The sequence below is a fragment of the Geotrypetes seraphini genome, chromosome 3 (genome assembly GCF_902459505.1).
Source record: "Geotrypetes seraphini chromosome 3, aGeoSer1.1, whole genome shotgun sequence".
Classification (NCBI taxonomy): Eukaryota; Metazoa; Chordata; class Amphibia; order Gymnophiona; family Dermophiidae; genus Geotrypetes; species Geotrypetes seraphini.
Genome location: NC_047086.1, coordinates 74,016,213 through 74,039,654, shown reverse-complemented (window position 1 = coordinate 74,039,654; position 23,442 = coordinate 74,016,213). Strand labels below are relative to the sequence as shown.

At 41.2% G+C, this 23,442-nt stretch overlaps 1 protein-coding gene across 1 annotated transcript in view; it reads right to left on the bottom strand.

Moving 5' to 3' along the window:
- The window catches only part of CSMD1 (CUB and Sushi multiple domains 1), a 2,397,241-nt gene that overhangs the window by 359,425 nt on the left and 2,014,374 nt on the right, over positions 1-23,442 (bottom strand). Inside the window, exons 41-42 of the mRNA XM_033936341.1 lie at positions 22,456-22,665; positions 11,872-12,060 (exon numbers count right to left, since the gene is read on the bottom strand). Coding sequence (XP_033792232.1) covers positions 11,872-12,060; positions 22,456-22,665 — 399 coding nt within the window. The remainder of the gene's footprint in view (positions 1-11,871; positions 12,061-22,455; positions 22,666-23,442) is intronic.

Sequence of the window (23,442 nt, the reverse complement as noted above, 5' to 3'; positions counted from 1 at the left end):
GTGTGTGGTTCTGTACTATTTGTTTGCAGTGTTTATCTGGTCACTTTAGGTTGGTTTTTGTGACTTAGACCATGTTTTAAATGGTCTAAGTCACAACGTCCAAGTTTCGTCTATGCTGTGTTGTAAAACGTTCGGTTATGCATGCAGTACGACTAAGTCTAAGCCGGTCCACGTCCCGCCCAATTCCCACCCTCGACACACCTCCTGAAATGCCCTGTTTAGCTCTGGTTGTTCAGCGGCACTGTGAAGGCCTAGGTCATTTTTAAATACATCCAAAACCTGGTTTTATTATCGGCACCTGGACGTATTTTGACAATGTTCATCCAAGTGCCAACTTAGGCCGTTTTTTGGATGTTTTTCACTTTCAATTATGAGCCCCATAATGCTTTTTTTAAGATTATACAGATATTTTCTAGTCAAGTACATTTTTAGCACCTTCCTAAAAGTAAATGCATATTATGTATGTTTAACCTTTAACCTGGTCTGAGCTCTTTGGGGAAAACAGGATAGATAAATAAATAAATAAATAAACAACAAACAAACCAGAAGGCAATCATTGTTTCTTTGTTCAAAACAAGTCTATATTCTAAAGCCAAGTCGCTATCGGATTTAAACAAGCTTGCAGTGGGGCAAATGATTGGGAGGGAAGAGCTAGTGGGATAAATAAGAAGGATATTATCTGCATAAAAGTAGGTTGATATTCTGGTAGATTGAATGAGGGAAGCCAAAGGACTCAAGAAAAGATTAAGGTAAAAAAGTTGAGCCTTTGGGAACGCAACATTTCAGCTCTTGCTTCTTAGAAGTAAGAACTAGAAAAGAATGGTGAGTAAGGTATGACTATAACCAGGAAAGTACTGTATCGGAAATTCCTAGACCTAATAGGTGAGTAAGAAGTAGTTAGATTTAGGAGAGGTCATGGTGTTGAAACACTGATGGTATCTACCTTGGATGTGTTTAAAAAGGAAGATTTATTTCTGTATGTGTATTTTTTTTGCAGGGAAATGGTGGATCTTCACGATCACAGGAACCTGAGGACAAGGTGTACATACCGGTGATAAATCTATCCTGTTTGTGTTTTTTCTGCTTGTTTCAAAGAGAACCAGTGATGGTTGAACGTAAACTAAAGTACAACAGAAAAACAAGGTCTGAAGATGTTTGTGATTATGGTTGGGGTCTAACATAGGACTTTCCAAAACACCGTCTGCACTTAAATCAGTTATAAGGGTATCTGTATTCTGCATTATAAAGAAATGTCTGCAAGGTATGAAAGATGAAGACTGTGACATCTGTTTAATATGGGCTGGTGGGGGGGGGGGGGGTAAAAACACCATGATTGCTTGATGTGGGGGACAAAAGGATATACAACAGAAACTCAGGAAGACTTGTGACATGCTATGCCTGGAACGTGTGATAAATGTAGTCACTTTTATAGGCTATAAAATGAAAATACTGATGATTTGTAATGAAAACATTAATACAATCATTGATTTAATCAGAGATATTAAGACATCTATAAACGGGACATGACTACTCAATAGATTGCTCACAAAAATCAAAAAAGGACCACGGATTTCAAAACTACTTATTAAACATTTAATGTAATAATTATCAGTAAACCTTAAATCTTATAAATATGTAGATACTCAATAATTTAGATACTCAATGATTTAAATCATTGAGTATCTAAATATTTATAAGATTTAAGGTTTACTGATAATTATTACATTAAATGTTAAATAAGTAGTTTTAGAATTGGTGGTCCTTTTTTATTTTTGTGAATGGTTTTTGGTAGTTGTTTATTTTGTCAGTATAGTACCATTTGAATTTTGTTTTTTTGTTGTACTCAATAGATTGGTCAATTTCATGAGAGATGGTGAATATGTGAAGATTGTACATGATTTAATCCATGACACCGATTATAAATCATTCTTCAATAGAAATGCTTTTTAAAACATGTTTTATTCTTGGAGTTGAGAGAAATAAAGAATGTAATTGCTTGTTTGGTTTTTTTTTTAAATAAAAGTTTAAACATGTAATGTTCAACTAAAATGTTTATTGATGTAAAATAAAGATTTTTTAAGTTACAAATATGTGTGGTATATTGTAGGAATTGCTAGTCATGTGAATTAACAACCCAAACTAAAACAATAGAAGGTGTGAGAGGTTATAAGGAACAATGCTCTAGATACGTAGAAGTCATTTTGATATCTAAAATGACTAACCAAGACAAACAAGGTCTACAGTATATGTAGATGTAGCAGGGGCCATAGACACACAATAAAGCCTCTGTGACTGTATAACTTCTGTAGGGAGTTGTAAGTGTATAAAAATATGCTATGATAAGACCAACGAGCATTCTGTTTTTTGTGGATGTTACACCGGACCCCCGGATACATCAACCGCTAACATGGTGAGTAGAAAAGGGTTTTTTTATTTTTGTTTTTTAGGGATATTATTTTTTTTTCTGTCTCTGAATCTATCATTGCATTTAAAAACAGGAGCGGGATTCTGATTGTAGAAATAAACTATCTCTTACCAGAAAAAGACAACAGAGATTGTTAAAAAGTAAGTAACAGTTGTATTTTCTGGTACGTATGTTGTTTTTTTTAAAAAAGCAGCATCTACAAAACATTATTTTAATGTTATGATTAGACAAAGAAACAGCTGGAGAACCAACACCTTCTACATCAACAAGTTCTAACCAACAGTCGGTTCCTTACCGGAAGCCAAAAGATAAATGAAATAGTAGATATCCTGGTTTTATAAGGAGACTAGTGTTAAAAGAAAAATTTCTATACTTTTATAATTTGTTGATCAAGAAAATGTTAAGCACAGTCAGAACTCCAAAGAAAATGTGTATTAACGGTTATGCTATGTTATAAATTGTAGATCGGGGAAATGTTAGAAAGTCGCAAGCAGACTAGTGTAAAAAGAAAATGTCATTACTTTTATAATTGTTGATCAAGTAAATGTTAGGCAGTCAGATCCCCAAAGAAAAAAAAAATTGTGTATTAACGACGATGCTGTTTTGTAAATTGTAGATCAAGAAAATGTAAGAAAGTTGCAAGCAGATACTGTGAAGCCGACAGAAAAGTCTAACAGGAAAAAGGCACATAACGAAAGCGTCTCGGAGCCGGCCTGCACAGAAGATGTTGATGGTTATGAAGTTGATAATTATTCTGATAGCAACAATGTGTCAGAGGACGGGTCAAATAATGGTGCATTAGGCCCTTCTGAAGATTCAGAACCAATTTGTGAAAAGATGGGATCGTAAACTGGACAAGTTTCATGGTGTACTTTATTCAGAAGAATTTTGTTTCATTAATTTAGACAGGATAACATCATTACGTGAGGCTCAAAATGCTATACGCCAAGGTATTCAACATATCCTGGACGATGTTAGCAACAGAGTTTCGCCCGGTGACTACGTACAGGGGCATCTACATTCATCGCTTTTTCACAACTCCTTGTTTTCTGGTAATTTAAATCCCGAATCGCTAGATGCTGATGATTTCTTAGACCAGGTTGCTAAACTTCTTCAAAGTCACAGAGAAATACAGGTCTGTGATTTATTCCGTGTTGTCGTACTTGTAATAAGAAACAAGGGTGGTGGGGGTCGTAGGGTGTTAAAATCTATACTGTTTAGCCAGATTTTGCAGAAAAAAAGGATGTACCGTATTTGCCGGCGTATAAGACGACTTTTCAGTACCTTAAAATCCTCCCCAAAGTCGGGGGTCGTCTTATACGCCGGGTACAGTTTACATGCCCTTACTTGCGGGGCTGGATGTACTCAGTCGCGCGGCTCTTCTTCTCCCTACCTTCTCTGCTTGCAGCACAGAGCCGAACGGAAGTCTTCCCGACGTCAGCGCTGACGTCGGAGGGGAGGGAGGGCTTAAACAAAGCTTAAACAAAGCCCTCCCTCCCTCCGACGTCAGCGCTGACGTCGGGAAGACTTCCGTTCGGCTCTGTGCTGCAGGCATGGCAGGTAAGGAGAAGGAGAGTAGCCTCGCGGTTCGAGTGGCTACCAAGAGAGAGGGGCGGCCGCCCCGCCCCGGTTGCAGCACAGCCGGCCAGGTTCCCTTACTTTTGTGGCACTTCCCCGACCGACCGATAACAGCCCGGGTCCGACAATCCTCCCTGCCCTGTAGCCGCGAATCTAAATACCTTCTTACAGCAGCTGTAAGAAGGTAATTTAGATTCGCGGTTAAGGGCAGGGAGGTTTGTCGGACCGGGGCTGTTGTCGGTCGGTCGGGGAAGTGCCACAAAAGTAAGGGAACCTGGCCGGCTGTGCTGAACCCGGGGCGGTAGAGAAGGTGTGTGGAAGAAGGGGTCGTCTTATACGGCGAGTATAACACAAAACTCTATTTTTTAACTAAAAGTTGGGGGGTCGTCTTATACGCCCAGTCGTCCTATACGCCGGCAAATACGGTATTTAATACATTTGATTAACACTGGCAATAACCTGTGTTTTGCCGGTAGTCTTACAGCCCTTATGTCTCCAGTAAAACTCACAGATGCCGAGTTCTTAACAGGTGCTGAAAAGTTACATAATGATTTGGGGTGGTTGGTACATAAAAAAATGGGAAGGGGTAAAACGCGGACCTCACAGACCTGACGGACCTCGCGGATCTAAACCCGTACGGCCTTAAAAATCTAAGGTCCGTGTCGGTCCGTGTCCCTGCCGCTTGTAGTTTCTGTCGCTGACAGACCTTGATGAGATTTGAGCACTGACGGATCCGTCTCAGCATAGGGAGGGAAAAGTGTTAGGATCCGTCAGCGCTAAAAATGTCTTCGAGGTCTGTCAGAGGCAGAGACTAGTGCTGGAGTTTGGAGACTTCTTTTCCATAACGCACGTCCAAAACCTATGTCCCCGTTCTAGCACTAGTCTCTGGCTCTGACAGACCTCGAAGAGATTTCAAATTATAGTCTTGAAATTAAGTTACTTAGAGGCATGGCAATTCATCTGTCAGTGTATCTTTTATAGTGAAATTTGGAGAGTGGGTTGACCATGACCCTGGGCAGCTATACTTTGGAAAATAACTTTGCTTTGTTAAGGGTGAGGTCATTGTAATTTTACCAAAACTGATAACATTTTCTACATCTTTGGATCATATTTTGATTTTTCCCTCTTCTTTATTGATAGATCATAACCCTACATGTTACCACTCCCTGTGAATACTGTAGATGCATAAATGTCTATCTTTCTGTGTGAAAAAAATTTTCTAGTCAAAACTAGCTTCACAATATTATTCCCCTTTTAGGAGGGACATCCATTCACTACCTTTGTTTGATGGATGCTTACTTGCTTGAAAAATCTGACCAAAAATAAAACAATACACAGAAATGAGCCTCCAACATATCTAGCAAATTGAGTGGAACCTTCACCTCTCTAAAGCAATTATTCTTTCATCTCAAACCTTTAAACTCTTTGTAGTAGCCTTTAGCAACAAAGAATGTTATTTTATCTCTATTGGATATACAGTAATGTGTAGTTAGCTTTTTTTTTTTTTTTTTTTTTCCAGCTAAATGAATTTTTGAAACTGTTGTGCAATGAAGGCAATAAAATCTAATCTCAACATTTTAGCCCAGAACTGTCCAGCCAGCCTTTTTTTTTTTTTCAGGCTATCCACAATGACAATGCATGAGATATAGTCGAAGAAAATATAGACAAATTTATGACAAGCATATCAATTGTGGACATTCTATCAACTCATTTAGGATTGGAGGGTGGGTTTTGAAAGTCCTGATCTGGAAGCGACTCTCCAAAGGAAACTAGGCCCCTGCTTTCCATAATAAAATACCACAGTAATAGAGCACAGATGTTACTACATTTTAAGTATGATCAATTACACTTGCCACAGAGCTACTCTGTGTCCTAACCACACTCTGCCTACATTCCACTCATGCCCTCTTTCAAACTACACCGTCACATTTAGACACCATCTTATAGAATACCACATGGCTAGAATATGGACATTTACATGTATGTGTGTACAAATATGCACATACTTGTCAGTATTCTGGTCCTTTCCATACTTTATTTGCACCTAGAACATATTAACATAAGAGTTGCTATACTGGGACAGACTAGCCCAATATCCTGTTTCCAATACTGGTCAATTCAGGTCACAAGTACCTGGCAACTTCCCAAAAGAGTAAAACAAATTGCATGTTGCTTATCCCAGAAATAAGAAGTGAATTTTCCTAAGTCCATTTTAATAATGGCTTGTGGACTTTTGTTTTAGGAAATTATCCAAACCTTTTTAAAACCCTGCTAATCTAACTTCTTTCATCACATTCTCCAGCAAATAATTCCAAAGTTTAACAAAGTTTAACATAAAAATATTTTCTCTTTGTTTTAAATTTACTTCTTAGTAGCTTTATTGTGTATCTCCTAGTCCTAGTATATTTGGAAAGAATAAACATGATTCACGTGTAACCGTTCAACTCCACTCAGTATTTTATAGACCTCTATCATATCTATCATATCTCCCCTGAGCCACCTCTTCCCTAGGATGGAGATCCTCAAAGGGAAGTTGTCCCATCCATTTTGTTATTTTTGTCACCCTTCTTTGTACCTTTTCTAATCTCTCAATTAGTGGTATAATAAGGGAGGGCAGGGGGTGGACCGCTCTGGGCACCATCTTTGTCAGAGTACCAGTACCTCTCCACCCCATCCCAAGCACCTCCTTGAAATGTTTGCCGGTGTGAGCAGCATCTTCCACCTGCTGCTCGCGCTGGCCTCAGCTCTCTTCTGACGTCACTTCCTGTTGAGCAGACTCTGGATGGACCACACAGGTGTTCTGCTTAGAGGGAACATAGCCCCTAACCATACCTACTTTTCAGGAAGGCGTCATTAGGCATTGGACAGTTTCTTGACTTAGCCATTGCTATGCATCATGCGGATATCCACACATAAGTTCAATTATCAATTAAAATCATTTTTAATGGTGTAGTCAATTACCACACTATTTAACTAATTTTTTAAAATTACCTTTCACATGGATTTAAGTTAGGTGTCACTAGGCACCTGAGATTAGAGCACCTAGCGATATCTAACATAGGTGTTGTTTATAGAATTTGGCCCAAGCTGCCTAGCTTGTTATGGGATGAAAAATGGGCAGGTTATGAGGAAACTGGGATTGAACTCTGCATTGCAGAAAGTGCCAAGTCACTTACTATTTGCTATCACTGGTGCAAATAGTGCTGAGGGAAAAGGGGCCAGATTCTGTATAGGGCACTTACATTAGGCGCCACTAGGCGACCTAATTGAAGATGCTCAGCGACACCTAACTTTGAAATCCACACTCAGCTTTTATTTTTAATTGGGTGCTTAATGGCACCTAATTCACAAAGAGGCGCCTAATTAAAAAACACACCCATGATCCACCCCCTAACCATGCCCACTTTTAGATAGGTGCTTTGGACTACTGCCTACTTTTTATAGAATTGTGATTTTCTAGTTACATGCCTAACTAGGATTATCAATTCTTCTACTCTATAGACACCCTAGCACTAATTCAGACTCCATCACAAAAACGATGGAAATAATGATGGAAAACCTCACTTGCCAACATGACAAACTAATCATACTCAGAGATATCAACCTACCCCTTGAATCTGCAGAAAATAAAGAAGCCACTAAACTCAAGACTCTACTTGAGGACTGCCAAATCACAATCATACCCTCAGGCCCCACCCATGAAAAAGGCCATACCCTAGACCTGTTTGCTTCCTCCCCCCCCACAAACCTAGTCAATAGGGCCAAATGGTCCCCTGTCCCATGGGCAGATCACTTTCTCCTAGAATTCTGCTTAAACCTAATAGACATAGACCTGAACTCCAAAGTTACCAAAGTCTAGTCCACAGGAAAACAAGACCTGATTTCTTTTGAAACATGGTATCAAAATCTCTCCCTCCCCCCACGAATAATACCACCTCAATGATAACCATCTGGAACAAAATCATAACCAAAACCCTAGATACCATAACCCCTCTCCACCCGCGCATAGAAAAATCAAACCGAACTTTGCCCTGGTTTACGGAGTCCTTAAGACTAGACAAACAACTATGCAGATGTCTAGAGAGGAAATTGAGGAAAAACAAGACACCAGAACACAATGGAGAGCAGGCATAAATAAATATAAGGACAATATATCTGAAACCAAGAAAAACTACTATTCCAGTAAACTAGGAAGCAACATAACCGACAGCAAAAAACTGTTTCGCCTGGTACGACAACTGACATCCCCACCAAACCAAGAATCTGCAACCCACTCTAATAAAATTTCAGCCCAAGAACTAGCAGATTTCTTCCTCAACAAAGTCAAATTGGTCCAATCGGAACTTGCAAAGACAGCCACTACAAACACTTCCCAACACAACTCTATGGAATACACTGAACCCATAAAAGCAGACCAAATCTGGACTTCATTCACTAATCTTACCATCCCCGATACCAATAAACTAAAATCAAAACTAGAATTATGAAGCAGGCCCCTAGACAACTGTCCTCCATACCTTCTGCAATTCCACATCATATCATTAACTGGCTCACCAACCTGCTAAATAGTTCCCTGAACCAAGGACATCTACCCAAAAAAATGGGTAAAATAGCCTTAACCACTATACTAAAAACAGCCCAAGCAGACCTCTCCATAGCATCTAACTACAGACCGATTGCTGGCATTCCGATCCTCACTAAAATCCTTGAGTCCCATGTCAATAAGCAGCTTGCCTCATACATAGAGCAACACTCCTGCCTTCACACATCCCAATTTGGCTTCTGAAAAAAGCACAGCACCGAGCTCCTCATCATCACTCTAATCACTAAAATCAAACAGTTGCTAAGCTCGGGTCATCAGGCAATATTACTCCAATTTGATATCTCCGCAGCCTTTGACTCAGTGGACCACCAACTACTCCTAGCCAAACTCTCAGAAATTGGAATAAAAGGGACTGTACTAAAATGGTTCGCCGACTTCCTACAAAATCACGACTACTTCGGAAAATTACAAGCCATGGAATCGAGGGTGAAAAACTTACATGGATTAAAAACTGGCTGGAGCATAGGAAACAGAGAGTGGGGGTAAATGGACAATACTCGGACTGGAAGAGCATCACCAGTGGAGTGCCACAGGGCTCGGTGCTTGGACCCTTCAATAACTGCTCTTCAATAACGTGCTCTTCAATAACTTTATAAACGATCTGGACATTGGTACGACGAGTGAGGTGATTAAATTTGCGGACGATACGAAGTTATTCAGAGTAGTGAAGACATAGGGGGATTGCGAAGATCTGCAACGTGACATAATCAAGCTCAAGAAATGTGCATCAACATGGCATATGAGGTTCAACATGGATAAGTGTAAAGTGATGCATATCGGAAACAAAAATCTCAATCACAAATACAAGTTGTCTGGGCCGATACTTGGAGAGATCTCCCAGGAAAGAGTTCTGATCGACAAGTCGATGAAATAATCCGCGGCAACGGCGAAAAGGACGAACAGAATGCTAGGAATGATTAAGAAGGGGATCACAAACAGATCAGAGAAGTTTATTATGCCACTGTACTGGTCCATGGTGCACCCTCACCTGGAGTATTGCATCCAGCACTCATTGCCATACACAAAGAAGGACACGGTACTACTCGAAAGGGTCCAGAGAGAGCGACTAAAATGGTTAAAGGACTGTAGGAGTTGCCATACAGTGAGAGATTAGAGAAACTGGGCCTCTTCTCCCTTGAAAAGAGGGGACTGGGAGGGGACATGGTCAAAACATTCAAAATACTGACTTAGCAGATAAAGACAGATTGTTCACCTTCTCCAAGGTAGGGAGAACAAGAGGGCACTCTCTAAAGTTGAAAGGGGATAGATTCCGTAGAAACGTAAAGAAGTTCTTCTTCACCCAGAGAGTGGTAGAAAACTGGAACGCTCTTCCGGAGTCTGTTATAGGGGAAAACACCCTCCAGGGATTCAAGACAAAGTTGGACAAGTTCCTGCTAAACTGGAACGTACGCAGGTGAGGCTGGACTCATTTAGAGCACTGGTCTTTGACTGGGGGCTGCCACGTGAGTGGACTGCTGGGCACGATGGACCACTGGTCTGACCCAGCAGCAGCAATTCTTATGTTCTTATGCACAAGGTCAAAAAGCAAAAAGTATACTCCAACCCTTGGAAGGCATTCTGTGGCGTCCCACAAGGCTCCCCATTATCCCCAATCCTATTCAATTTATTCATGAGTTCGCTGAGACACATCAAAATAGAAGACGAAATGGTACTATCCTATGCCGATGACATCCTTCTCCTCATCCCCATAACCAATAACTATCCTAATATTGCCGAAAAAATCTCAAACAATATAGATAAAATCCAAACATGGGCAACGAACATGTTGAAACTGAACGCCACCAAGACCAAAGCCACTGAGTTCCGCACCGCACAATAGAATGTCATATCTAACCTCACTCCTTCATCAGGCATCACTCTTACAATGAAAAAATCTACCAAGGTACTCAGCTGCATCTTAGACGACACTCTCACGATGGAACCACAAATCTCTAACCTTCGGAAAAAGACCATCTACACTATGCTTCAACTGCATCTCACAAGACCATACTTCCACCCACATCACTTTGCTCTGATCGTTCAGATGATGGTCTTACCTCAACTGGACTACTGCAACTCTGCCTACCTTGGCATCAACAACAATCTTATCCACAAACTGCAGCTCATCCAGAACACAGCCGTTAGACTAATCTACAAATTAAAGAAATATGATTCAATCACAGCCTTCATCAGGCAACTACACTTACTCCCAATATCATCCCGAATAATTTTCAAAACTTCATGTATCCTACACCAGATTCTGTATGGAAACTCAGCAGCCCCTCTCATCCAACTATTCTCTACTGTTTGGTTGACATCAAGAAGAATCCTTAACAGAATTCAAATAAACCTGCCATCCACAAAATACCTCCACTACAAGCAAATTTTCCATTCTATGCTAACTTATCTGGGTATAAAACTCTGGAAAGACCTCCCAGAAGCAATCAGGAAAGAGACAAACTACACTGCATTCAGGAAAAACCTAAAGACCCACCTCTTTGACATTTAACTGTTTCAGCTTCTGTATTGCAGCCCCTACTTCTAGGCCCCTACCCTTGCTTCTCCATGCCCCCCCTCTAATTTCCTACTTCCTCTTCGATCTGTCGCCTTGAGTTTGTATAGGTTTGTGCAACTCATAAATGGAAGATTAGATTAGATTAGATTAGATATGGCTCTAGAAAAAGGAGGATGGATTGAGACATCTGTGTTTTACTTCCATTGCTTTCAATAGAAGTAAAACCTGGATGTCTCAATCTGTCTTCCTTTCTCTGGAGCCATATGGTAACTCCATGTCTAACGTTCAATTAAAGTTAATTATGAGGTGTTAAGTGCCAATTATCAAAGCTGATTAAGCTTATTAATCAATTCAGTTAGGCACCTACGTTGGCTAGGTTTGTCGATGTAGGTGCCTAACTTAATTGATCAATAAGCATAACTATAGGCAGACTATATAGAATTTGCTAGTCGCTGGCAAGAAACGTTACCATCATTTGACTGTATACACTTTTATAATGATCAGTATTTTGTAACAGGTCATCAGTGTGCAAATGTAGCCTTATACGTGTAAAATGACTTTCTTAACGTTATCTCCACAGTATAGTAAGATGTAAATTACCTCAGAGAAAGTATGCATACTTTTAATGAACTGCTTAAATACTGTACATAGTTTGTTCCATATTTATAGCCAAAACATTCAAGCAACTAGTTGTTAACAGGGATAGAAATAAGTTAAAGATGATGAATGTCCAGCTGTAAATATAGTTACCTTCACATTTGGGGAAAGGATAATTCCAATTCCTGTTGATTCCATGATGGCAAGTGAGAACAGGTTGTCCTATCAGAATATACCCTGGATAGCACTCAAATGATATTGATTGTCCAACACTGTAATCTGAATTGATTATGAATCCATTTAGAAAGGGATGAGGATCTGGACAGTTCTGCAATTCATAAGCTGAAAGAAAAAAAAATATTAAACTGTTGTATCCTTTTTGCAAATACTAAATGGAAACAGAGCATGTTTATTCTTTTCTTACTTCTGATGTTTTATATCATACATGACATTTTTTTATATAAAAGACATTTGACAAGTATAGATTACTTTCACTCTTTGTGAAATAATGCACATTAAAGAGTAGTTATCAAGATGCAGTAAAAGATCATAAGAATAGCCATTCTTGGTTAGCCCAACCCATCTAGCACAGCTTCATGTTTCCACAGTGGCCAATCCAGGTGACAAGTACCTAACAGAAATCCAAGCAGACCATGAATCTTTCCTGTAAGAACTTGTTCAAACCTTTCTTAAATCCAGCTATGCTAACCACTGTAACCACATCCTCTGGTGACAAGTGCTAGAGCTTAACTATTCACTGAGTAAAAAAATATTTCCTCAGCTGTCTCTTTTTTTCTTTAAGCCTTTTCTAATTCCACTATACAGCATATATCTTTATTGAGATTTGACAACCAGAACTGTGTAAAATACTTAAGGTGAGGATGCATCATGGAACAATACAGAGGCTTTATAATATTCTTGGTTTTATTTATCATCTATTTCTTAATAATTCCTGTTTGCTTTTTTTTTTTCCCCCTGAAGCTGCACACTAGGCAGAGGATTTTAGTGTGGGAGTCACCATTTTTGATCTCACTGCCGCAGGTTGCTGACTCCCATGTAAAATAAATAGCACTTCTGAGCCACTTCACAAGCTGCATTATTGCATTGTCCCAGCAGCATTGGGCTGCATCTTAAATGGGCGGCAACATTTCAAAATAGATATTCTAGGGAGGCCCTCCTACCAAACACAAACCCCCTCCAGCTGTCCCTAAATGAAGCTTAGGCCCAGTAGTACTCCTCCAAGTAGAAGCCTCGCCCTCAACCTGAAGTGTAAACATACCACCTAGAAATTCCCCTTTCAGAAGAACCACACATTCTTGACCCCCCTCTCCCTTTCAGGTTCCCTACTCTCCTGAAGGTCCCTCAGGCTTACCTTTGAAAACCCCTGGTCTCTAGTGGAGTCAGACAGTTGTTCCTACCCTTGCTGGCGCTGGGTTGAAAAACATGCCAGGAACTCTTAGCGATAGACTTGCAATAGTACTACTAAGCATCATGTTTCCATATAAATACTTTTTTGTCCTGATGCTGAAATATGACCCCTAGTGGTAATATCCCAAACCTACTGATGCCACTTTAAACTTGGCACCAGTGAGGACAGGAGCAATTGTCTGACTCCATTAAGGACTAGGGATTTTCAAAGGAAGGCCCAGGATGTTTTGTTTTGGGTTTTTTTTGCTAGTAAAGGGTTCAAGTTCTTCTAGTGGTGGGGGGAAAATCCAGGTGGGGTGCTATTCATTTGGTGAGCCCTTCAGGCTGGGGAGGCTTCTTATTGTGGGGAACTATTGGAGGGCTTTATTTGGGATGGACTACATGAGGGCATTTGTGCTTGGGGACAGGTGCTTAGAGAACAGACACTGCTGAAATGTTGCCAGCACCCAGGAGCATTGGGCTATGGTTTTGTGGCCCAATATTCCCCAAATAGTAAAATAACACCATCATTTTACTTATGTTATTTTACTTGCTATAATACAGCCTGTGGTGTGCACCAGGTGTTCGTTGCAAGCTGCTGTTACAGAATTTACATTGTAATTAACTGCTTTACATGCATTTGTATCTTGGTACTACCGTGCTTCCCTGAAAATAAGACAGTGTCTTATATTAATTTTGGGTCCAAAAAACACACTAGGGCTTACTTTTGGGGATGTCTTATTTTTTTCATGTACAACAATCATCTCCTCTTCCTCTCCTCCACCCCAATTCTTCTTCTTTCCTTTCTATTCCCCACCCGCCATGTGCAGCATCTTTCCTCTTCTTTCACCCATCCCTTTGTGCAGCATATTTATATCCCTCCCTCCCATCCCCCTGTGCAGCAGAACCCCATTGACTCTCCCACTATATCTCCTCTCTGATGCCTCCTAAAGCAGCAGAGGTGGGGGTTGCTGAATTGACGAGTCCGATTTTTTTCAGCAAATCAGGCTGCACTAGTGTCAAGGATGGAGTCAGGGAGTGTCAGAGACATTTGGGGGTCGATCTTAACTAGAGCTTATTTTGGGGTAGGGTATTAGGAGTATCTTTAAAAATCATGCTAGGGCTTATTTTCAGAATAGGTCTTCTTTTCAGGGAAACAGGATATGTACCATAGGGTATCCAAAATAATGGTGTGTTAGGGCACCAAAATCAGTGGCAGAGCCCTTTATCATGCGTTAAAGAGCAGATAACACAGGCTAGTGCCCTAATGCAGCTTGATAGCTACCAACGGTCCTCCCTGTTCTCAATCAGGTCAATGAACCTACTATATGTAAAGATAAACTGCAGGCCTCATAGCATACCCTGAAGAAAGCCACAGCATGATGGATTAAACGTCGATTCTACCTACCCAGACGTGGCGAGACCCAGAAAACAGCAACACTCATGATGCCAGCTGCCGAAGCCTAAGAGAACACTACCCTTTAAATGCCAACTTTTGTATTATTTGCACAGAACACACTTTTTTCTAGTACAAGTTGAATAATGAAATGCAAAGCATGAAAATGCATGTAAAGGTGCTCATTATTATACAAAATGAATAACACTGCCTCCTTTGTAACAAAACTTCCCCCAACATGAGTTTTCTATTTGACAAGACCCCCATGATCCCTTCTATTACTTACAATGGATTTCCATGGAGTCTATTAGGGTGAGCTGGACAGTGGACAGTGTTGGGTGAGGGTTCAGAGGTGGCGACGGGAGGAATTGGGCAGCCCTCCTTCCAGCCAAGTTCACTGGGGGGGGGGAGGGGGTTAAGAGGTTCTCTGCCACAGCCACGCAGCTGATGGGAAGGGATCAGGAGCAATTCTCTAACCAGCACCTGTGACATGGACTCCAGTTAGAGAATTGGGCTAGTTAGGCAGGTTTGGGTGTCTGTCCCTTAGGACAGATGCAATTCTGTATAGGACGCCGGTTTGCAATTCTCAGCTACTTCTTAGGTGGCTGCAGAAGCTGACGACTTATACAGAATTTCCCCCTGAATGAATGCACCTCCATATTTTTCAAATTGTTGTTAAATTACATAAGCAATGCCTCTGCCGGGTCAGACCTGAGGTCCATCGTGCCCAGCAGTCCGCTCACGCGGCGGCCCAACAGATCCAGGACCTGCATAATAATCCTCTATCTATACCCCTCTATCCCCTTTTCCAACAGGAAATTGTCCAATCCTTTCTTAAACCCCAGTACCGTACTCTGCCCTATTACATCCTCTGGAAGCGCATTCCAAGTGTCCACCACCCGCTGAGTAAAGAAAAATTATTAATTTATTTTAGAAATGTGTTAATGTTTTATTGGTTACTGGCATCTTTCAGTGTAATTCCAGTTCTTATTCAAAAAGGAAAATAAATGCACAATTGCATGAGGAAAAATAATTATTCTACAGTTGAAACCTCTGTCACTATCTCAATAACTTCACAATCTCTACTTTTTGTTTTTCTATTGTCATTCATAGAGACTGTCAGCAAAGTTTATTGAAAAGAGTATCTTATTGAGCTCTCACAGGTTGATTTCAAAGAAATTTATATCATCCTTTTGTAGTGCTCCACTTCAAAATCAATAGTGCACCCATATTTCAGTGGTTTAAAAGCCAAAGAAACTGGATTATATTTCTGTCATGTTTTTGCTTTTTTTTTTCTTCAAATGAACACTTCAAATTCAGGTGCTAGACAAGCTATTAAGAAAACTCTTCTTAGGTTTAAAAACTACAGAGCAACGTATGCTATAGAGCACTGTTCTTCAACCGCCGGTCCGTGGACCGGTGCCGGTCCGCAGGAAATTTTTGACAGTCCGCACAGGGCCGGCGATATTGACTCAATTTAATTTCCTGCCAGTCCGCGCAGGGCCGGACAGATCAACAGCTGAAGTCCGCGCTGGGCCGGAGAAATCTTGGGGAGCGACAGTGGCTTTTTCCCCTCTCTGCAGCTCTCCTTTACTTCCCAGCGCAGCGATTCACGAAGGAAGCCTCAGGGCTTTTCCTGAGTCGCGGCTGCCTCTGATGATACAACTTCCTCTTTCCTCAGAGGCGGCGTGACCCAACAAAGGACCCGAGGCTGCCTTCCTGAATCGCTGCACTGGGAAGTAAAGAAGAGCTGCAGAGGGGAGAGAGCCACTATTGGAGTCTGGGAAGCTGCTGGGCAAGGGAAAAAAAAAGGACAGCTGCTATTGGAGAGGGAGAAGAAGAGATGCTGCTGAGAGGGGAGGAGGGAAAGGAGTCTGGGAAGCTGCTGGGCAAGGGAAAAAAAGGGACAGCTGCTACTGGAGAGGGAGAAGAAGAGATGCTGCTGGGTGGGGAGGAGGGAAAGGAGTCTGGGAAGCTGCTGGGCAAGGGAAAAAAGGGACAGCTGCTACTGGAGAGGGAGAAGAATAGATGCTGCTGGGAGGGGAGGAGGAAAAGAGTCTGGGAAGCTGCTGGGCATGGGAAAAAAGGGACAGCTGCTACAAGACCTGAAGGGAAGCTGCTGGGCAAGGGAAAAAAAGGGACAGCTGCTACTGGACCTGAAGGGAAGCTGCTAGGTAAGGGAAAAAAAGGGACAGCTGCTACTCGAGAGGGAGGAGAGATGTTGCTGGGAGTGGAGGAAGGGAAGAGAGTTACTGCTGGACAGGAGGAGGAGGGAAGGGAGAATGAATAAAGGAAGGAAACAGCTGGCAGGAAGATTAGAGGAGGGGAAGGGGAGAGACAGGCATGAGAAAGTAGAGAGATTGATGATAGGAAGGGGTCAGCAAAAAAATAAGCAGAGAGGGATAACGATGTTAGATCTGGTGTAGGAGAGATAAAAATGAAGAGAGCACTGAAGCTGGAATAAATCATGTAAAAAGGAGAGAGGGAGCACAGGCTGGATGGAAGGGGGGAGAGGGGGCAGACGCTGGAAGGAAAAGAGTGAAAAGAAGATGAAAGCAGAAACCAGAGATGACAAAAGGTAGAAAAAAATAATTTTATTTCTATTTTGTGATTAGAATATATCTGATTTGAAATATATATCCTGCTAGAGCAGGTGTTAGACATAACTGGGGACTGCAAAGCACAAGCAGTGCTTCTTTAGCTTCCAGCTGGCTTAGGGCACTCTCTGACCATGGGGCAGTAGCCCTAGTTGCACTCCCCTAAAACTATTCCTGTCATGTGTGACTGCAGTATTCTGTTAGCATGATATTTCTGTGTAGCATTCTGTCATAATTTGGCTTGTTCAGTTTTCTTGATAGTAGAGGGGATATAATGTGAAGGGGAGGGGAGATGAGGTTTTGTTGATCCTTGCTCTGTATTATTTGTATTTATAAAATGACAATTGTACAGAATATTGTTTCTTTTTATACTTTAATAAAATACATTCAATATAAAATCATAACTGAGGCTTGTGCGGATGGGATCAGATGGTTTGCGGGGACCGAGCTCGTGGAGATGGGGCGGAAATGGGGTTTTTAAATTTTAGTCCTAGCAGTTTGACGGTCCACAAAATAATTATTTTATTTCTGCCGGTCCACGGGTGTAAAAAGGTTGGAAAACACTGCTATAGAGTAGTCTGATATTCCCCAAAAACTTGGGGATCATTTTACTAAAAGCCGCAGTAAAAAATAGGCCTTACTGTGCCCTTATGCATATCTTTTGCTGATTTTTACCAAGGCCAAATCTTGGTGTTTTTTTTTCAATTTATGGCCATGCTCTACTGTTGCCTTTACCCCCTCTTGTACTAAATCGCGCTAGCGGTTTTAGCGCCGGGAGCTGCACTGAATGGCCCGCACTGCTCCTGACGCTCGTAGAGTTCTTATGAGTGTCGGGAGCAGCGTGAGTCATTCAGTGCAGCTCCCAGCGCTAAAACCGCTAGCGCGATTTAGTAGAAGAGGGGGTTAGTGTATGGCCACTTTTTAAAATTCATACGTACATAATAACTAACAATTAACAATGAATTATTTTGAGTCTCAGTGACTTTCAGAGGTTTGAAATTTCAAAAGAAACTTGTAAGCTGTCCCATCCAGGTTGGCTTTTTTAGCTCTTCCCAAAATCATTCTATACTCACATAAATTATTTTTAAAACATTTTTTTTCAAATTCTTAAGATGAAATGAAATGAAATTCATAAAGGACTTTTCTTTTAAAGGTGCATCATAATGCCACAAGACAAATTATAGAAGACCTACCCCGTCTTTTACTAAGGTGCACTAACTGATTAGCATACACTAATCAAATTAGTGTGTGCTAAACACTAACGCGTCCATAGACTAACATGCACGCGTTAGCATTTAGCGCGTGCTAATCGGTTAGTGGACTTTAGTAAAAGAGGGCCCTAGTTTCCCCGACATGAAATCATGTTTCACTACTGCTGATTCTTAGGAGTCTCCGACTTATTCCAGACTATATTCTTAGCTCCGTGGAGATTCCCATGAATCAGCAGTAGCGAAACATGATTTCATGTTGGGGAAAATATGTCTCCTATAATAAGCCTTGTGGTGGTATTATGCACCTTTAAAATATAATGAATAGTTAAGCATTGAAATTCATTAACAAAGGTTGGGGTAACAGGGTTAGCACATCTGGATTAAAAAAAAGATTTGGACAAGTTCCTGGAGGAAAAGTCCACAGTTTGTTTTTAAGATAGACATGGGAGAAGCCACTGCTGTCTGACAGATTGGTAGCATGGCATTGCTTTATGCTTCAGGCACCCTCAGATATATTTTCAGATGTTTTTCCAGTTGCTGGAAGCATTATCCATTCTAATTGCCTGGCAGGTTGTTTGATTCCTGCTACAGGCTACATAGCCAAAGCACGGCTGTATTGAGACTTCTTCCATTGGATGCATTTATGAATAAAGACTTTCTTTGTTTTAGAAACCTCCTTTTGACTTGCCTTCTTTGAAGACTGGAATACATATATTTTCACCACTACAGTTGTTCCTTTTAAGGGATCTCACTTCCTTTGTACTCGCTGTGTTTGACGTGGTATCCTTTTCTCCTTCGTTGTTTCCTATAATTTGGGTTTTTGCCAGATACTTGTGACCTGGATTGGCCACTGTTGAAAACAGGATACTGGGCTTTATGGACCATCAGTCTGCCCCAGGATGACTATTCTTATGTTCTTATGTACTTATTCAGAGACACTATCACTTCCTTTTTGCTTTATTTATATCCCGCTTTATACAAAGTGGTTTCCAAAAGCACATAGATAATTAAAAACAAAACAAAACACAGAACACACATTACAAAGCACGGACTTGCCTTAACGACCTTGTCCTACATAAAAAACAATCCACCCCACCCGCACATACAATACTCACCCACATGCCACAACTACCCACCCCTTCGTATCATTTATACATTCATGTTATAAAACGATATTCTCCTCTCTTAACCCCATATTTCATTTGACAGAACAAATAATGTTTCAACAAACGTTTATATCTGAATGCAAAGAGACAGTTCTAGTAAAGTTATTTTAGAAGAAGTTATCTTGCTTTTGATCTTTTGAAATGTTCATGTTATTATTCACATGTATCTTTATAAAATACTAGTAGAAACACTGCAGAAATTCTGGCATCACCAAAATGTTGGACACTGTGCTTAGCCCAAACTCTACACTGAGCAAGCCTATAATAAAAGCACCTATCAATTTGTACTGTGCACATTTTTAGATTTGATCTACTTTTATAAGAGCTCATATTTTATAAAATTACTCTCCACAAGCATATCAGTCAGTATTAATACATGAATACCCAGAGATGTGTGTTGTCCCTAGAAACACAACTCTTTTAGTTTTCAAGTTATCTTGTAAATAGACACTGAAGATTTCTGTCCATGGAGGAAGATTGAAATTTCACCATACTCTCACTGTTATAAATTAGATTTAGTTAATTATGATCGAGTGTAAACAATAATAAATGCAGACATTTTACAACATAATTTGTACAATCAAAAAGGTGTCTTATTTCCTTTGTTTTTTTGTTTTATTTCTTTATACTACCTTGGAAAATGGACTAAAATGGCCACCACACCATTTCACTACAGATTATTAACAAATTAAGACACTTCCAATCAAGCAAAATCCAAGTTGTCTTTCCTACTAGAAAAGAAAATGTTAATAGCTTTCTGAACATTACGAGAAGACGAATTCTATAACGTGATGCCCCTGTCCTTGTTAATATACAGAATAATAACACTTATGTAAGTATACATTTAGGCCCAGATTCTGTATAGGACGCCCAGTCTCAGAAGCCGCCTAAGTTGCTTTTGAGAATCGCACATGGGCATCCTATACAGAATCGTGCCTAAGCCCGCCTAAAAAAGAACCTGATTCTCTAACCAACGTCCATGTTACAGATGCCGGTTAGAGAATCGGGTTGCCGCTGAGCGATAATTATCACAGCAAGGAATCTCCCTGCTGCGATAAGTTTAGTGGCAAACCAGCCCCAACCCCAATAAAGACTACTGGCAGGAAGGATACTCAATCCCTTCTGCCGGAAGCCATACCCACCCCCACCCTCATAGATTGCCAGCAGGAAGGATGCCTAATACCTCCTGCCGGAACCCCTCCACACCCTCCCTGGTAGATTGCCGGCAGGAGGGATGCTCAATCTCTCCTGCAGGAACCCTACCACCCCTTTGCCGGACTCCACAGCCCACACCTCGGACCCCACCCCCACCCGGATCCCCCTCTAACCTCTAATATTCTGATTGGCCTATGTACCTAAGACCCCTTCTATGGGCGGGGCTTTAGGCACCTGGGCCAATCAAGCCCTAGGCCCCTCCCCAGTGCATCCCACAATGCACCGGGAAGAGGCAGGCTCGCCATTCAGAAGAAGGTGGGTCTGCCAGCTGGATGGAGAGAGGACTCATCCATCCGGCCATCAAGAGAAGGTTAGAGGAGGGCCAGGGGGGGTTTGGATGGGATTAGGGGGGCCATGGAGGGTGTGGAGGGGGGACCGCAAGGTAGACTGGGTGGTCCAGCAAGAGGGTGTGGGGGGTGTCATAAAGATCACACCGCTTCGGCGGTTGTCCAGCAGGAGGGACTGGGCATCCCTCCTGCTGGCGAAGATGTGCCGCTTCTGGGGGGGTGTCAGGCAGGAGGGACTTGGCATCCCTCCTGCCGGAAAAGATCGTGCCACTTTGGTGGGGGGGTGGCGGCAGGAGAGATTGGGCATCTTTCCTGCCATGATCATTAAGGGTACAGGGGGAAGGGTTACCTGGGCTACTGAGCTGATTGCGGCAGCCATGATCAGCTCAGCGGCCCGATCCGGAACTTATGCCTATTTTGACTTCATCTAAGACAAAATGTATAAGTTCCATCTGGCAACCTGTCAAAGTTTTTGGGTTATGGTTGCCAGACAACTAAGTCTAGGTTGGCCTACATCCTGCCCACCTCCCGCCCTATCCACTCCTCCAAAAATGCCCCTTTTTGCTCTGTACGTTTTGTAGAATTGTGCCTAAGAAGATAGGCGCCTTTCACCCTATTATTTTTTTTTTCAATTATTAACTTATTACTCATATTCGAAGCTAAATTATCACTCATTATTGAAGCCAATTTACTAAGTAAGGGCCCCTTTTATCAAGCTGCACTAGAGCTTTTTAGCGTGAGTCAGCGCGGTAAATGTTCCAATGCTTGTAGAATTCCTAGGAGCGTTGCAGCACTTAGCTCGCCAGCTTGTGCTAAAAACCTCTAATGCAGATTGATAAATAGGTGGGGGGAAGTAAATTAGGCACCTATCTTAGGCCCTCTTATTAAGCTGTGTTAGGGTTTTTTATCACTGGCCACTGTGGTAAAAGCTTTGACACTCATAGAATTCCTATGAGCGCCAGAGTTTTTACTGCAGATGGCCAGTGATTTAAAAAAAATAACGCGGCTTGATAAAAGGGGTCCATAATTTGCCTCTAAGAACTTAGCACTTTTCAGTATAAGGGCCCCTAGTTTACCCCTGTTACTGCTAAGATTGAGCTAAAGAAGGAAATGGATTGACAGGAAGAAAATTATAGCAAATTGATATCTCCAGCAGCAACACAGGTAATTACAAAGTACTGGAATAATTTAACTTAGTCGTAGCCCCAAACGTTTCATAATGCCTTTTCTTATTTTTACATGAAATAACTCATCAAAATCTACTCTAATCTAATCTAGTCTTCAATTTATATACTGGGTTATCTTCCAGCGGAGCTCGACTCGGTTTACAAGTAATTAAAGACCAGCAAAAAAGCAAGCAAGAGCATAGGAGAAAATAAGTGTTATAAGGCAATCAATTTGTTTAATCTTTAGGTAAACTGTTCAAGTATTGTGTTTAAAGCGACATGTGCTCCTTACCTTGGTAGAAAAGCTTGAACCCTTGCCTGTTTTCAGAGTGATCACTATAGAAGTGAATGAGTGATTCATGAGTTGTACTTAGCAAAGATGAAGGGAGTTCATTTCCACTAAATTTACCAATTTGGGAACTGGTGTGGTAAGGCCCATTCTGAATCTCAAGGAAGTCATGATTAGCTTCAGTGGAAAAGTTCTGGAATTGAATGTGGGCACCTGAGAGAGAAAAGAATCATGGTTAGATGGCTGAAAGCAGCAAAGTAGGTTGTTTCTCCTTAGGCAATTTTCAGAGGGAAAGTATATCTGTGGTGCCAAAAAATCAGTGCTAATCTTTGGTTTATATACCGGGTCATCTCCCAGTGGAGCTCAACTCGGTTCACATATAATTAAGACCAGAGTACTTAGCAGAAAACATAGGTGAAGGAAGAACTAATTAAAAACTAAAGTACATAAGAAAAGCATAAGAAATATAACTACAATATTATCATTTCGTTGAGGCTGTAATTAAACCATTTAAAAATTGCGAGAACAACAAAGTTTTCAGGAATTTATGAAATAATTGCAGCTGGCCTAAAAGCCTAATGGAGTCAAGAAGTTCATTCCAGATCTCTACAAACTTGAAAACAAAAGATCGACTGAGCTTCCCAGCAGATTTAATTCCCTTAAAGTAGGGTTGTCAAAGTCCCTCCTCGAGGGCCGCAATCCAGTCGGGTTTTCAGGATTTCCCCAATGAATATGCATGAGATCAATTAGCATACAATGAAAGCAGTGCATGCAAATAGATCACATGCATATTCACTGGGGAAATCCTGAAAACCCGACTGGATTGCGGCCCTCGAGGAGGGACTTTGACACCCCTGCCTTAAAGGAAGGGAAGGCTAACTTATATCTTTGTGTGTTTCTCAAATGGCTAAGTCTAAGGGTATTCCAACATAAAGGGACAAAAGGACCTGGACAACACTTAGCATGATTCTCTAGAAGGAATGCACACCT